The sequence below is a fragment of the Micromesistius poutassou genome (genome assembly GCF_964030765.1).
Source record: "Micromesistius poutassou genome assembly, chromosome: 7".
In the NCBI taxonomy this organism is placed as follows: domain Eukaryota; kingdom Metazoa; phylum Chordata; class Actinopteri; order Gadiformes; family Gadidae; genus Micromesistius; species Micromesistius poutassou.
In genome coordinates, this window is record NC_140277.1 from 13,874,038 (window position 1) to 13,890,895 (window position 16,858).

Sequence of the window (16,858 nt, forward strand, 5' to 3'; positions counted from 1 at the left end):
AATGTTGGTTTGTAGAAGATATTATCGGGGTGGTTGTGTTGAGCGGCAGTGGAGAGCGATTAAAATGTGTTGGCGGTTATGGTCCACTGGTTCAGAAGCCAAACCAGAGAGTAATGAAGGTGGGAGAGTGGAGAAAGTTTTGAGTGTTAAAACGTTTAAATATACTTGAGTACAGCAGGGACCTGTTTTTTTGTCACCCCCCCCCTCTCGACGAGCAGGGTATAAATTACAGTGCTGAGGGAAAGTTAAATTGTAAGGAGAGAAGCAGTGCTAACTACTACTGCGTGCTGTATTGCTTCTTTAATTTAGGATTCATTTGTCTTCCTTCCCACACACTCGTTTGTGTGTGTGTGTGTGTGTGTGTGTGTGTGTATGTGTGTGCGTGTGCGTCTGTGTGTGTGTGTGTGTGTGAGCATAAGTGTGTGAGTGTTTGGTCTTGTGTGTATGCAAGTCTTTGTATTGTGATTGTGCCTGTGTGTGCGTGTTGCGTGCGGTCGTGTGTGTGTGCTCGCATGGAAGGCAGCGGTGTGGGAAATTCTATCGTGTTTTTGAGGGGGCTTGCACAAGTCACGGGAATATGATTTATATCAAATCATCTTGCCTGCTAAGAGGCCCCCTTCTCCCCTTCTATTGCAGTTTATTTTCTGTATTGTCAGCAGGTGTGGTGCTGTGTAATGCCTGCCTCCATTCATTCACAAACTCTGTTCTTTATTCATGTTCCCTCTCTCTTCATCATCCATTGTAATTATTAGCAGCATGACAGAAACATGGACAAGAATGGAATAGCATCGAATGGATGAGAATAGAAAATAATAGAGCAGTGTGTGTGTGTGTGTGTGTGTGTCCTTCATCTATCCCTCTCTCTGACTTTTTCTTTTTCTCTCTCTCCCTTTCTCATTTCTTCTTCCTATTTTTCTCACTCCCTCTTCATTTTGGCCTTTAATAGAAGATTTGTTAACTCGCCCTTCTGCATTGTCCAGGTCTACTTTGAGTCTGGCCCCAAATCACTAGTGTTGGTGTGGGTGAGTACCCGTGTGTGAACCTGTGTTGGTCTGTGTGCTTCACTGCACACTGGACACAGTCTATTAAATCAATATTGTATTTTCAGCTGGGCAAGCGCATGGCTGGGCCAACAGGTTCCTCTATTGTTTTCTAATCCCAAAACACTGCGAGACCTTGATATCGCTGAAACACCACACTGCCTGATGAGGGGCGATTGAGTCCCGGCGACACCAGAAAGGAGGGAATTTGAGGTTACTTCTCGTTTGGAAATATCAATCAATGATCATTGTGACGTGCGACGATGAATACAATGAAAGGTACAATGATAATGCCGTGTTCTGAAATTTGAAACACTGTATTTGACATTCATTTGAATGAATACATTTTGACAAACGAGGCATCGCTTGACCCTTCTTGCCTTCCATAATACACAAGGATGCACACGCACATACACCATAGCCACACTCACACAGGCCGGACCACCAATACTCACCATTGCTCCCACATGTTGAATCTGACCCAGCTGGGATCATAGTCTGACTATGACTTTGAAAGTGTGGGAATACGCAGACCCAATTACAAGAGTTATTATGACGGCCCCCAGAAGAGATGAAGCTCTACAAGTACCCCTAATCAACCCACCCCCCCCTCCCCCAGGTTCAAAGCCGGGATCTGATCTCAAACCACTTCCCCCTTTCCCTGAGCGTTCTCCGGTGAACGGCAGGGATTAACACAGAGGATTGTGAGCAGCCTGATGTGCGGGCTTGATTTATCTGCCTGTGTGTTGTGATTGCTCAGCTGTTTATCCCCCATACATCACAGCGGCCCTGTGTTGGGCCCCGCGGCCCGCGGCGCTCTCTGCCTCCAGATCAGATGCTAAGTGTTCGCAGCGTTGTTGTTTGACAGACTCGCACGTTTTCCGCACTGTTCTCCCTGCAGATCCTCGGGGGGGGGATTTGTATTGTGAGGTTTTAAAGGTTCATTTTTTAACCGTGTAACTTTTGTTATCCTCTCCGCCTGCTGTATTATAGTCCTGTTTGTCCATCTCTCTCTCTCTCTCTCTCTCGCTCTCTTTTTCTCTCTTGATTTGATCACTGTCTCTCTCTCTCCCTTTTTCCACTTTGTTTGAATCCCCAACTCCTCTTCATGCCTTTGACTTCCTCCCCCCATGTGTTCTTCTTCTTTCTCAACCCCGGCCCATATGCAGTTTCAGTGGTTTGTCAGCCCAGGTGTCCAAGGTGCTGTCCCGTCCAAAATACATCATACTTCTGATGACAGATTCTGACCAAGCTCTCCCCCTCTCTCTCTTCTCTCTCTCTCTCTCTCTCCAGCGTGTAAGTGTAACAACCATGCCAACATGTGCCACGTCAACACAGGGAAGTGCTTCTGCACCACAAAAGGCATCAAGGGGGAGCAATGCCAACTGTAAGTATTCATAGACGTATATCTCTATGTATATTGTAGATAAATACTTCACATGCTTTACTGTAAAATTTACATTTTGTAATATACAAATCAACGCTACTCCATCCTTATCCTACTTCTTAAATTAGTTAAAATATTGTTTTGTGTGTTTGTCTATTTGTGTGTGTGTGTGTGTGCGCGATTCAATGTACTTTCTGAATCGGTGTTGGGTGTGTGTGTGTGTGTGTGTGTGTGTGTGTGTGTGTGTGTGTGTGTGTGTGTGTGTGTTATATCTCTCTCAATAAGCCACCTCGGTTGATGTGTGTGCTGTGAGTCAGTCCAATGTGTTTTCTCACCAGGCCCTAATAGAGTCAAAACCGCAGTGCCCGGTTGGACTGCAGCTAATTGTGTGTTGATATGTTTGAGTTGTGTCTTTCATTTGGGAGCCCACTGAAACATTATTCCGAGGAGCAACTAAACACATTCAGCTATTGTAATTAAAACCTACAGAGCGGCGATGGCAGCGGTAGCAATTACATCATGCTGATTTTCAGTTGCTGTTCATCAGCAATCTTCTGTGCTCCCTAGTCAGACCAGTTTGTGTTTTTCCCGAGGGCTTCCAAAATGGTCAGCCAAAAAGTAATTTGTTTGTTAGTTTTATTGTCAACAAGCAATCCCCCTCAGGGTGGATGATAATTCACACAGTTTAGTGCCTCTGTGTGTGTGTGTGTGTGTGTGTGTGTGTGTGTGTGTGTGTGTGTGTGTGTGTGTGTGTGAGTGTTTTTGTGTGTGTGTGTGTGTGTGTGTGTGTGTGTGTGTGTGTGTGCGTGTGTGTGTGTGTGTGTGTGCATATCAAAACTGTCCACTCTGTATTCATGTGCAGCTTTCTTGTATTAAGCACAACATAACCACCCAATGATTTTCTTTCACCATCAATCTCCCACTCACCCTTATAAAGGACTCTGATGAAGGGCTGGTCTGTTTGGCCACAAATAATATCACAGTATACAGTTTTATTAATATCGATAATTATTTATCACGATACATATTTGATAATAATAAGAACAGTTTTTACAGTTTCAATTGTAATCTCCTTCGGACAGAACCCTAAAGAAACCAGAAGGTTAATTATTGTTTATTATATAACATTATTGATTATCAGAAAAAATAGGTGACAAACATTTAACAGAACCAACCTAGCTTGAGGTTAAACACTGAAGAAATAAAGTAATACTATTATACTATACTATATGTTATCAAATACCTTCAAACATCAAATGTCTCTCAAACATTTGAGACCTAGTTAACTGAACATTGATTTAATAAAAAATAATACATGTGTAAACAACTGCTAGAGAGGGTAGAGCTGAGGGAGTTCAGGAACATCATGCTCATCCAGGCAGTGCATACTTAGCATCAGTGACACTCACTAGCTTCATGAAGCCCATGTTGTTCAAAACATGGGCTGATAGGCATCATATACTGTACCTAGGGATACGGTAGGTATATGTGCTGGTTATTTCTATGGGGTTATGGCTGTATGAGCAGACACATTGGTTGGTTCTCGACCTTGGGTAGTATTGTTTCCATGAAGGGCCTTCTTCCCTCTGCTGGTCTGTGGTGCGCTGTGGGGTTTTTTTGTCGTCACGCAACGACGTAGGCTTTTGTATTCTGCATGAACACATTGCACTACGGAAGGCCATCAGGACAAATGACGTCTTAGAAATGTTGCATTAACGCAAACAAAGTTTGGTTGTGTTAACACATATTTTGACGTGTAATGCAGCAATAATGTTTCAGGTCTCATTTTGGCCCGTTATCCAATAACACCGTAGCCAATAGGTTGTTAGGGACATTACACCATAAAGCTAGCCATGTATCTTTCCTCGCCAAGGCTGCTCGGTTTCCTCATCGTCCGATGTTGCTGGTAATACATTCCCTAAATGTGTTATTTCATAAGACAAAATTCTGCAGTGACATCAACACGTTTATGTGAACTTCAACATCCCACCTAGTTTAAATGTTTCAATTGGCTTCTTCTAAAGTCTGGTTTACCTTCCATTGAGCATTGAGTCTGTAGACGCCCACATCAGTCATCACATCACAACGTGCTCCCTCCGGAGTTGTTCAACACCATTGACACAACCTCATCATGAATATGTAGGACATAACATGAACGAATGAATCTTCATGTCTACTGATTTACAGGTCCTATGTGCACATTTACCTGTGTGCATATGTTTGTGTGTGTGTGAGTGTGTGCTCGTTTGTACGTGCGTGTGAGTGTGTGTGTGTGTGTGTGTGTGTGTGTGGATACACTTGCTTACTTTTGAGTGTTATCCTCTGCTGCTTTCTGAGCAGCACTTTAGTGGGGTCCCGCTTGTTTACGGTCTCATGTTGCTCCGTCTGCCTCCCTCTGATTGTGTTGATTTAGCTTTAATTGGTCTGCGCTTTGCCAAAGAGCCCTTCTAATTGAATGCTAATTCACTTCCTTAACTGGAGTGCAGAAAGTGCATGTGTGTGTGCGATCAGAGTCGCTATGTATTTGTGTGCTGTTGGAAATTATTCACCCCCCCTCCCCCTGTGTTGCTCTTGCCATAAATGCCACGTGTGACCATTGCATGATGAAAAATGATCACTGTTTAATAATGCAAAATATCTTTGTTTGATTTTAATTAGTGAACCTTCCTATTTTCTTTTAATTTCTTATCAACATAAATCTTGTAATGCATGTTTTATAAGGCCAAGAGTTCAAAAGATAAATAAAAAAATAAAAAAATAAATACTGGAAGTTTTCGTCCCACACAAACAACATTTACCATCTATTAGGGTGACCCAAATACCTACTTTCAACTTTCAGCTAATCACTGCATTTGGCTCTGAACTCATATCGTCCCCAGTTTAGTATTGTATAGACGTAGATGTATACCTTAAAGCCTCATTGGCCATGCCGCCATATTAGAGAGGTAAAGAGTGGCCTCTAAACAAATCCCAGTAAACATTGGAGCTGCGTTTGTTCTTGATTAAAAGCACTATAATATTTACATATCAACTATCCCGAAGAACCGCAGCTCCCATGCTGACTTTGTTTAGGCTTGGCCTCTTTTAAGATGGCAGCGTCGGGTGGATGCATGCAGCATCTATGTGTTTATGTCTACAGTCTACTACCCTGGGACAGATTTGTGTCAATATAATCAAACAAAATGTCCTCAATATCAAACAAAAATAAAGAATTTGAGAGAGAATAAAACTAATTGAAGCAAATGAAAATGTAAAAATGTATAATTTACAAACAAATCATTTGTGCAATCATGTCACCATGGTCTTCAACATGTCGGTGGTCTTCAACACGGATTGTTGTGTAAAGTTCATTCTTCCTCTTGCTCAACAATCCAACTCTGGCCCTCACTGTCTTCTGCACTGACTTTGTTCAGTGCTGCCAGCACGTTTTGGTTTCTGCAGAAACGGACACCATAAACAGCACATAGGAATGTTTATGAATCCTTGCACTTTATGAATCTCGTCATACAGTTAGTCAGTGGTTAGTTAATGCCTAGTGTTTAGGGTTTCCATGTCCACCTAAAACACCAACATCCAGGGCACTGAGATGTCACTCAAAAGCTCATCAGCCAATAAGAACGCATCCCTGAATAAAAATCCACCCGTGAGACGTTTGTTTCAGAGATGCAAACAGCAAGTCAGGCAGCGGAAACTTAAGTTCTGGCAGCGTATCTGCAGAGCACACAGAGCGGGCAAGAGTCTGATCGGGGAGAAAGAAGCAGAGGGGACTATCAACAAAAGAACATATTACGAAAGATGTGAAAGACTAAGTTTGCATGATTAATGCAATAAGTTATAGGTTTTACTTTTGAAATGTCAATTTGTTTGCTTCATTGAGTTTTAATCTCCCTCAAATTCTTATTTTTGTTTGATAGTTTTGCACGGCTTTATTGACACAAATCTGATTCCGTCCCCTTGCCCCGGTTAATAAAAGGAACAGAACAGTATTTAGTATAATGAGCCAAACCTGTGTTTGTCCTATGATGTCTGCTCTGTGTACGGTCCATCAACACAATGGCCTGGATCCTTAATGGGAAGACACATAGTTATTCTGAGGAATGGTAGTGCCATTACCAACTTATGCTACTACTTATGCTACTTATGTTACTACTAACTCATTGTGAAGACGTGAATGGCATCTTCACTGTTTTAAACCATGATTTAAAAGATGCACATGTTCCCGTCTGGCTGTTGATGTAATAGTCTGCAGCTGGGGCTCATACGTTAATTGAGCCACACCCGTTGTGGTGCTCCTTAAAATGGCCAGAGTTCTACACTGGAGGGATACTTCAGTTGTGCAAGCGAAATGACTTTTGTGGTGCTGTTTGTTTTAAGTAAAACCTTTTTCCTACCAACAACATTGTGCATCAAGCAAACTCTTTTTCACACTCATAGTAAGCCATCTTTTATCTTAGTAAAAGGATCTCACACTGTTGGTTAATTTAGTGACATGTTAGGTTTCTTTTTCATTAGCTCGATCTTATGCTCGATCGCTTATGCATATACTGCATTTTAGTAGCTGAAATATTGTACCAGATTTATATTTCCATTGAGGGCATTGGCATTCAGCAGAAGCTTTTATCCAAAGCGACTTACAATAAGTACATTTGTAGCACTAAATGGGTATTCATATAAACGACGATAGACTTACACTTTACATAGGCCTACATATATTTCAAATGATCCTCAACCACCTCAGTCTTTCAAATAAATATACATTGTCACATGTGTTGGAATATGTTAGATGGAATGGAAAACCCTACAGCGATCTCTGTGTGAATTAATAAACATACATCTCATCGACTATTTGTATGTATAATACATCAACACATACATAATACATCATGCATCAAATACATTTTAAATGTAAGTGTATGCATGTATTTTTGTGATCTAAAAAAACATCTATGTTTTCAGTGGCCTAGTGTTAACTGTGTGTGCGCACATTTCTGCGTGCCTCTTTGTGTGTCCGTCGTTGGCTGAGCATGTGTGCGTGTGCGCTTGCATTCGTTCACAGGCGTCAATGTGTACAAGTGTTTCCATTGATGAAGCGCCTCAGTCCGTCCTGGTTCTTAATGCATGTCCCATTAGGCTCCTTAAGCTGCTCTTTAAGCAGCTGAAGGGTGGGATCTGAACACACTTGACCCCACAGTCCAGTACCATTGATCTGTGTGAGCACTGCGCCACGGATCAACGCAGAGTTTCTGCATATCTACATATGTGCACGGCGCGAGCCAATCTCCCCGTGGGGGGTGGGGGGGTCTAATCATTTCCAGCAGCACACAAATACATAGCGACACTGATCACACCCACACACACACACACACACTTTCTGCACTCCAGTTAAGGGGTGGAGGCTCGGTTCAAAACAGTGTGAATAGCCCACCAGTGTGAGCTGCCCCCCCCAATGGGTGACTCTGTTCATATGGCTCAGCCATAGTCCTGCTGTGTATTTGGCCTGATGTAATTTAAAATTTGTGTGTGTGTGTGTGTGTGTGTGTGCACAAACTACACTGAAATCCTTGAGTTCACTCATTTCCGATGGTTAAATTAGTTCAAATGCAGGTGTTATTTGATTAATAAAAAGCAGGACTCCATTAACACATCAGTGGTGTGGGGAGCGGTCTCCAGAGTTATGGCGCGGCGCCGTCTGGAAATATCGGGTCTGAAGGCGGTGCGTCTGAGTGTGACCTGCTCCAATTAAGACACAGTGCTGGACCTCTGTGGTGCTTAACATTTCAGCCAACAGAAAAGGTGGTTTGAGCTTCCTGCAAAGTTTCAATCTAATTGCACAGCAGTACTGGCGATATTAAAAAGCAAATAAAGAACACTCACTATTGTGGATGACGCCAGAAAGGGAAAAAAAACATTATCAGCACTACCAGCCTGTTATTGTCAGTGGATAAAGATTTTAGTTTTATTTTGGCCATGTTTAAACATTGAAACAGCTGCTAAATATGTATTTTTTAATTACTTAAACCATTGCTTAAACCCGTGACTGTGTTGAGTGAGTGTGCCTGTGTTAAACAACGTGTGTGTGTGTGTGTGTGTGTGTGTGTGTGTGTGTGTGTGTGTGTGTGTGTGTGTGTGTGTGTGTGTGTGTGCACAGCAGCTTTTCTGCACTTGTTGTTCCGCCATGGTTCAACTAAATGCGCTAAAGGTCTCTGATAGAAGAGGGGCCGTGTCACCAAGGCCCCGTCTTCGGCGGCCGCCTGCAGAGTGTAGAACCAAGTGGCCGCTGTGACCTTACCGCCGCCCGCGCCACCGCATGGGAACAGCGCTTACAAAGCCTCCGCCATCGCCGGATGATTAACATGCAGTCCTGGCTGCAGCAACCTTTCTATTCTTCGCCCGCTTCCCGCTTTTCCTTATCTCCCGCTCTCTCTCTGTCTGGGGGGGCGGGGGGGGGGGGGGCTGGGGGGGGGCTGTGGTTTTCTTTTCCTTTCATCGGTAGTCACTCGCAGCCGTTTCTTCCACTCTGTCACTCTCTTTGTCTCTCTCGCCCATTATTCTCCATGCATCCTCTTGGTTCTCCATTCCTTGTGGATGTTGATTGCTGCGGGAATCCCTGGATGTCTGGTTGTTTCAGGTGGTGTGTGTGTGTGTGTGTGTGTGTGTGTGTGTACGCGCGCGCGCGCGCATGTGCAGACAGTGTTTTGCATGTGTGTATGTGAATCCCTTTTCCTTCACACACACACACACACACACACACACACACCCATGCCCTTGCAGAAGTGAAATTATGCTGCATACTAATGACATTTGTCCTGTAACTCACTTTCGTTTCTCTTTCGCCCTTTCTGTCCCTCTCTACTTCTCTGCCATTCGGTCCAGGTGTGACTCAGAGAACCGTTACCTAGGTAACCCCCTGCGTGGAACCTGTTATTGTAAGTATTCCACCCTCATAACACCTAAGCTGTCCTAACCACTGTGGCCTTCAGATTGTCACATGGACTCTCTCTCTCTCTCTCTCTCTCTCTATCTCTCTCTATCTCTCTCTCACTCTCACTCTCGCTCTCGCTCTCTCTCTCTGAGAGCTCTAACAACACACAGGAGATGACTGCCTTCAAAGAACCACTCACCAACATCACTCATAACCCACTGTAGTTTCCAACTATCTGTTGCAAGCAAAATCAGCAAACGATGCCATAAAAGTGTAATTTCATGTGGTACGGGTGACAGGTCCCACTTGATGTCCAATTTGATATGAACTGGTTCTGAAATTGAAATACTTTCAATTCTCTACATATGCGACACACAAAGAATGATTTCTTTCTCTGATAAAAACCTAACCTAATGTTCTTGTTGAGGGCACCCACATGTCCAGAGGTCCGGGTCGCTGGCCACTCTGTTGAGCCTTATCTCTTTCAACACATGTAGGCTGACACAGGAATCATTATATTACATGTAAAGAAACAACAACATTATAATCAGCCATTTAAAACAGGTACAGTTTATATAGCCTAATTAAAAAAAATGATACAAAAAGTTACACTCATTTTAACAAGCAGTACTGACAAAGAGAGCGCATTTCTGCAATGGCTCCCGATGACAGTTGTAGCAATACAAACAGCATCCGCTTTAGAAGAAATAGATACAGCAGAAAACGCAAACATAAATGGGCACGGTTTGATTTCTTTCAGAGAAAAAGACGTGGGCCATTTTCTCTGTTCTTCCGACCAGATTTTGAAAATGCTCTGTCTAGTATCTTGATCAGTTGGTGACCATGTTCATCTGATTGGCTGAAGGTGTTGTCTGTCAAGGCATGGCTTCAAAGGAACTGTTTTGGGCAAAAGGCCAGACAGTAGAAAAGGGGACTGAAAAGACTGCTAACATTGGCAATGGCAACTCACTCACTTTCATTCAGATTCTGTAAAGAACTTAAATAGATGACTAATTGATTCTTTACATATTCAGACCGTATCCATCATTTCTGATGCGTTGACAAATCACCAACAGATGTAAGGCTGTGCAAACCATTGCTGCACTTTAAACCATTTCCTCCCCATCAAATAGCCAGACCAGCAGAGGAGCAATGGGAAGCAGACTGTAATGGTAATTCTAGAAAGGTTACCGCGTTGAAAAAATATAAAGCTGTTAACATCGTGGCTATGTTCGCATAGATTTAATGAACTTTTCTCTCTGAGTACCACCTTGCCCTACACAATGCATACAATTGTGTTAGGCTATCACACTGTCTGTTCTCTAAACCAATGACCACTTATGTATGGAACAATATGCAGTGCATCCATATGTATACAAAGACACGTCACTACCATCGTTAATAACATATTCTATCAATTTATCACAGAATAAATTGATAGAGGTGAGATTTTTCTGAACAGGTGCTCGATTCCCTTTTTAAGGTCCAATGAAGGTCGAACAGTTTACTCAAAACAGATGTTTTTTTAGTGTGGTCACACACATGCACAAGCACGCACGCAGGCACACACGCATGTACGCGCCCACACAAACGCACACGTTTTCTCTCCCTTTCAGAGGAACTGACTGCTGCCCTTGTGCAGCTCTCAGTTGAAGTTCTGTCAATGTCAATAGCTCTCCTGTTAAAGTGGGCCTGTCATGATCTCAATGAGAGAGAGAGAGAGAGAGAGAGAGAGAGAGAGAGAGAGAGAGAGAGAGAGAGAGAGAGAGAGAGAGAGAGAGAGAGAGAGAGAGAGAGAGAGAGAGAGAGAGAGAGAGAGAGACTAACAATCAGGACGAACAGCAGTCACTTCAAATATCTCTTTGATGCCATCCGCTGATCTCGTGGGTGCTGTGGATCACTCACATGTGGTTACACAGATTTACTTGTGACTCTGACAAATTCAATTAGAAAACATGTCAGTAATGTGACTAATATGAACAGAAATTGACGTGATCGTGTGTTTGACAAAGATAATGGCAGTTTTGTATTTATCGAATGAAGAATGAATTGTAACTTTGTGTATGATTTTCTATTTTCCTATGATTCGTGTCATTAATGGTTCAGGAAAAAAAATGGTTCTGAAGCACTAGGTGGCACCAATGTCGTACCCTGTCTATGCCAACTGACATGAAGACACACCGTACACAGACAGACAGACAGACAGACAGACAGACAGACACATACATTTAGGGCATTTAGCAGACGCTAAAGCAACTCACAATAAGTACATTTGTCAGACACACACACACACACACACACACACACACACACACACACACACACACACACACACACACACACACACACACACACAAAGAGACACACAAAAAGAGACACAGACACACACACAAAGGCTTGTCGATTCATCTGAGTCGCCACGGTCCTTGGGATCGCTATGGCTACATCTCAAGTGTTGTGAGTGTACTTGATGTGTTTGACTACACTGTGTCCTGCCATTAATCTGACATTATCTCCCCAGCCGTCGGCTAAATGTGACGCCGGGCCTGTTTGAGTAAGACCATGTGACCGCCTTATGCTTAGCGCTGACATGCGCGCACATATTGACACACCGACACGACCTGTTGACCCATCATTATTTTAAAAGTCGTGCATCTCAGAGCGTCTGGTGCATTTAGCCCCGTAGAGATAGTGCCGGGCTGGGGATAGATAGCATGCTCACTCATAGTCCCCAGAGCGCTTATTGACCGTAACCTGTTATCTGTGTTTTGGAAAGTCCCACCCGCTCTACCATTTGGTAATGGGAGGTATTAGATTGTCGATCACATGTTTTTTGTTCCATTACGCTCCCAGTGTGCTCAGGATTGTTTTTCAGATTCATTTGCCTTCTGACCAACCGCTGTTTTTGGTCTAAGATCTTATAACACGAAGAAATACAACACTAATAGCACCCATGGAGGCTTTCGGAGGCACACCAGTGATTTGTAGCCTGACATGTGGTAGGGTCTGAGATCTTTTAGAATTTGGGCATTTCACCTTCAATAGTGGAAAACGTACACGTCGTATATGTCTAACTGTTAAAGAGAGTCAACACCTGCCGGAGTCAAGTTCCTTGTATGTGTGCATACTCAGCCGATAAAGCTGATTCTGATTCTGAAAAATCGACCACCCAAGCAAATGTTTTAAAATGTAAGGATTGTTTTAACTCACCAAATTAACTTAAATTAACTTCAATTAATTATTCTTTCTGATTTGGGAAATGTAGGGGAAAGTCATTGATTACATCGCAATCCATAGAAGTTGAACTTAATTTCATACCCAAAGTGAGAGCGAAGGTGTAGTATTCCCACCATCAGGTAGACCATGTCATAGAAAACAAATCGGTTGATTTATACAGTGTAGATGTTGATTGTGGAGTGGAACTCTCTAACCGCTAAACCAAATGCCTGCCGCCATTCGGGTCAGCAAATTATAGTCTGTGAGCTCTACCATAGAAACCATTGCCTACAGGCTCTCTGTAGCGAGGAGCACCAGGTCTGACTGCAGGCTGGCTGTCCTCCAGACATCTGGCAGTATACTCCGCCCCGGTTCTGCTGTAGAGACTTCGGGTCCCCAGACCAACCAGAGGTTAATAGGCCCTGGACAAGAGGTTAGACACGGGTTCAAATGCTGGTAAGCTGGGCCTTATTACCCATGTTCCGCTGAGCTCATTCGAGGTCAGCAGCTCAATGTCACTATAGATTTAGGTTTCTGTGTACTTACGTAGTTGTTTTGACATGTATGAAAGGTTATACATGGCTGCTGGTTCTCAGGAACGCTCTTGAACTCGTTTGTGTATTTTTCACCCCATGTCTGTGTTTTCATTCTTTATTCATGTGGTACTCGTGACTGCCCATCGCTTTACATTCAAGATCATGACTGGAACAGCACAGACACATACTAAGGGATGAACCAAAGTCATCGGCCTGTATCTGAGTGCATGTGCTTGTCTGCATGCACATCAGCGACTATGTTTTCACCGCCTTGATTTGTGATAAATATACTTAGCCGTTAAGCGTTGGCAGTACTCTCTGATCCTTTTTAAGAGGACATGGAACAAGTGATGATATGGCTGGGTTAATAGTCTGCTCTATCAAACGGCCCGGCCCAGTCGCAACCTTGTTATTTAATGATTTAGCCCCCCTGGGCAAAGCCTGCGCCCGGCTACAATCTACAAGCCTGCATGGCCGGGGCATTTCCTCTTCTTTTAACGAACCAACGTGTCAAGTTGCATCGCAGTCAGCTACAAGGGGACGGGGACTAATTAGTGGAGAGCGTCGAACGGTACGGCCCACCCGCTCTGTCGACGGAGGGAAACACCAGACCAGTCAAATTAGCTGCTCACCAGTCGCCGCCCCGGGGCACGCTGGGAAAGGAGGAGCGCGGTCGATGCCTAATGAGGATCGCTTGGATACTAAGTGGCAGCTACACAATGATAATTAGTGGACAATGAGAAGCGGCCGAGGAGGGCTGAGCCGCGCGCCGCGCAGCCCGGCGGGTCACGGCGCTAGGGATAGGCACGGCCGGCCCTGCCTCTGGCTCTCATTCCCTGATGACGTTTATTGATTGAACACTTTCCCACAAATGTACTTTTTATGAGCGCGGTGCATTTTTTTTTTTTTTTTGCGTCCATCGTATCCGAGTATAGTGTGAGACAATAGCTACCATTTAGCGACAGTGTCAGCCGCGTGTGAAAGTGTTCGCTCAGCAGTCTGAGGCGCTCCTGGCCTACAGCCCCTTATTAGTCCACAGCCAGGCGTCAGCCCAAGAAACCTCAATATCTGCTGACAGGCGTTGCTGCAGGACGCCTACCCAGCATTAGTTAATTGCGACGATCAGACTAAAGCCTGGCTTTGCAGAGAATACCCTTTAAAGAAAATCCTTTTTGCAAATGCTTGTGATTTTCAGAGCCGCTCCTGGGTGGCTGCGAGCTAATACTCCGAGCGTCACATTGTGCATTGTTCCAACGCAGGGAGACGGTGACAATGAGGAATACTAAATCCATGGGACTAAACGCAAACATAAATAAACTAAAAACAAACGTAGGGGGGCCTTGGACTGCGTCGACAGTAGGGTAAACAGTACAGTTAACCAACGTTTCAGACAGGCCTGGACGCTGTCAGAGGCATTGACCTCTACTGTGTCCAGGCCACAGCTCTATTCCTCCCCAGCCTCCCTGTGTTTATTTGCGTATAAACAGCCAGCCTTATCTCCATCCCTGTTCCCCATCAGGCGGCTGTTGCAAATGCAAAATAATGAGATGTTAACAAGCATTAAATGAAGCCCCCTGTGCGGGGAGAGCGACGCTGTGACACGGTTGGCGTTGTCACGCTACTTTGCGCTGTCTCAGTGGCTCAGGGTGGCAACACAAACCAGGAGGAATTTGCAAGAATAGTCGTTGTGAGTCGTTGTGTTTTGCTCCTTCATATTCTCCCGGGGCAGTTTGTTGTCGCCCTAATCAACTTAACAAAAATATGAACGCAGTAGGAACAGCCAAGCGGAAACTTTCAGAAATGGCGTTGACGATTTTAATTTCAGCACTCCGAGGTTGTTGACGGCTTTTGTGCGCTTTTCTGTAATTTTCCCGGCGAGATGCGTCACCAGGCAGTGTGTAATTGGGATTTTACTTTCTTTACTAGGAATTGTTGCAATGGCTTTATAATTGAGTGAGATGAACTTTAAAGCAGCACTCACAATGTTTTCTTAACAGGAATGAAGAGTGTGTTGGCAATGCACCCAACAGGACTACTACATGCAGCCCTGACTCGCAAAAATAGATGACACACAAGTGCACGCGCGCACACACACACACACGCACGCACGCATTCATACACACACACACACACACACACACACACACACACACACACACACACACACACGCACACACTCTCATGTTTTCCCCTTCACAGAGTTTTCAAACCAAAACACTCTGAAGATGAACTGCAGACCCTTATGGGATAAACAACTCGACTGCAGCGAGTTCCTGCCTGGGAGGGAAGAGGGGAGGGAGGGGGGGGGAGGGAGGGAGGGAGGAGGGATGGGGGGGAGGGAGGTTGTAGGAGGGAGGGGCGGATGAGGGATGGGGGGAGGGAGGGGCGGAGGAGGGATGGGGGGGGAGGGAGGGGGGGAGGGAAGGGGTGTGGGGGAGAGGGAGGGAAGGAGTGGGGGAGAGAGGGAGGGAAGGAGTGGGGGACATGAGGTGAGGATAGAGAATAGAGAGAGATTGTGGCGATATGTAAAATGCAATCCCTTCTTTGATCTGATGCTATCTTTTATTGCGGCTAAGTTTCCGTGAAGGAGGAACAAAACACAAAGTGTTTGTCAAACATAATTAGCTTTCGTCTCGGTGCAGCCCGGGGCCGGGGGCCCGGTTGAGGGGGAGGTGATGCGGTGGAGCTCGGCGGGAGAACCGCTCCGTCTCTCTGTGAGCGAGCGCACGGCAAACTAATGGGTCAGCTGTTTTCATTTCATCAGCGGGGACGATAATGGCCTTGGCTTCTTAAACGCACGCTGATCTTGGCTTTTAACTCCAGACTTTTAACTCTGATCGACATTAATGCTGACATTTGCATTCAATAACCAGCCAGCTCCATGGATCCGAGATGAAACCCGGACCGGGCTGAGACGCAGGGGCCCCAAGGCCAGAGGTCACAGGCAGAGCATTACCCCGTCCCAACCCTAATCCCAGTAATGAATAGTCTCAACTCTTCCCCTGTTCGATGTATACCTTCAAGTATACAGAACATCCCAGTTGACACGCAGCGACGTGTGACGCATCTCAACGGATTTAATTCATACCAGCTGAGCACAAAAGGTATTAATCCCTTAAAAATAGAGTTGAAAATTGCAAAAGCCATTTCCTGGAATTAAGGGATGGATGGTTTTATTAGCATAATAAGAGGTGTTCTATATGAAACAAACCTGCTGCTGATTAAAGGAACGGGAGAAGCCCTCCCTTTGAAAGTGATTTGATGTGATTTGTGCACACACACATACCACCCCCCCCCCCCCCGCCCCCCCCCCCATACACACACACGCACGCACGCACGCATACTTATCATGCATAGACTTTTCCCACTTCCCCCTTCCTTCTCTTGCCTATTCAAGTGGTGTCCTCCTCTTTATATTTACTACTTTCCATTCCACCAACTTCCTCTGTCACTCTGTCTCGCACCCCCAGACACAAACTCCCAGCAGCAAACCCTCCTTTTCGCGCGCACGCACGCACGCACGCACGTGCACGCACGCACGCACACACGCACGCACGCACGCACGCACGCACGCACACACACACACACACACACACACACACACACACACACACACACACACACACACACACGCACGCACATACACTATACATACGCACACACACGCACACACACACACACACGCACACACTCACACACCACACAAACCACACACACACACACACAAATTCTTCCTGTTTGACACAGCGGAAGACAA

The 16,858-nt window shown here is 44.9% G+C and overlaps 1 protein-coding gene across 1 annotated transcript in view; it reads left to right on the plus strand.

Annotated features, from left to right (window-relative positions):
• The window catches only part of atrnl1a (attractin-like 1a), a gene marked incomplete at its 5' end in the record, with an annotated part of 199,533 nt that overhangs the window by 86,481 nt on the left and 96,194 nt on the right, over positions 1 to 16,858 (plus strand). The window contains 2 exon segments of the mRNA XM_084470861.1: positions 2,334 to 2,427; positions 9,301 to 9,353. Of these exon segments, the coding sequence (XP_084326987.1) occupies positions 2,334 to 2,427; positions 9,301 to 9,353 (147 nt within the window).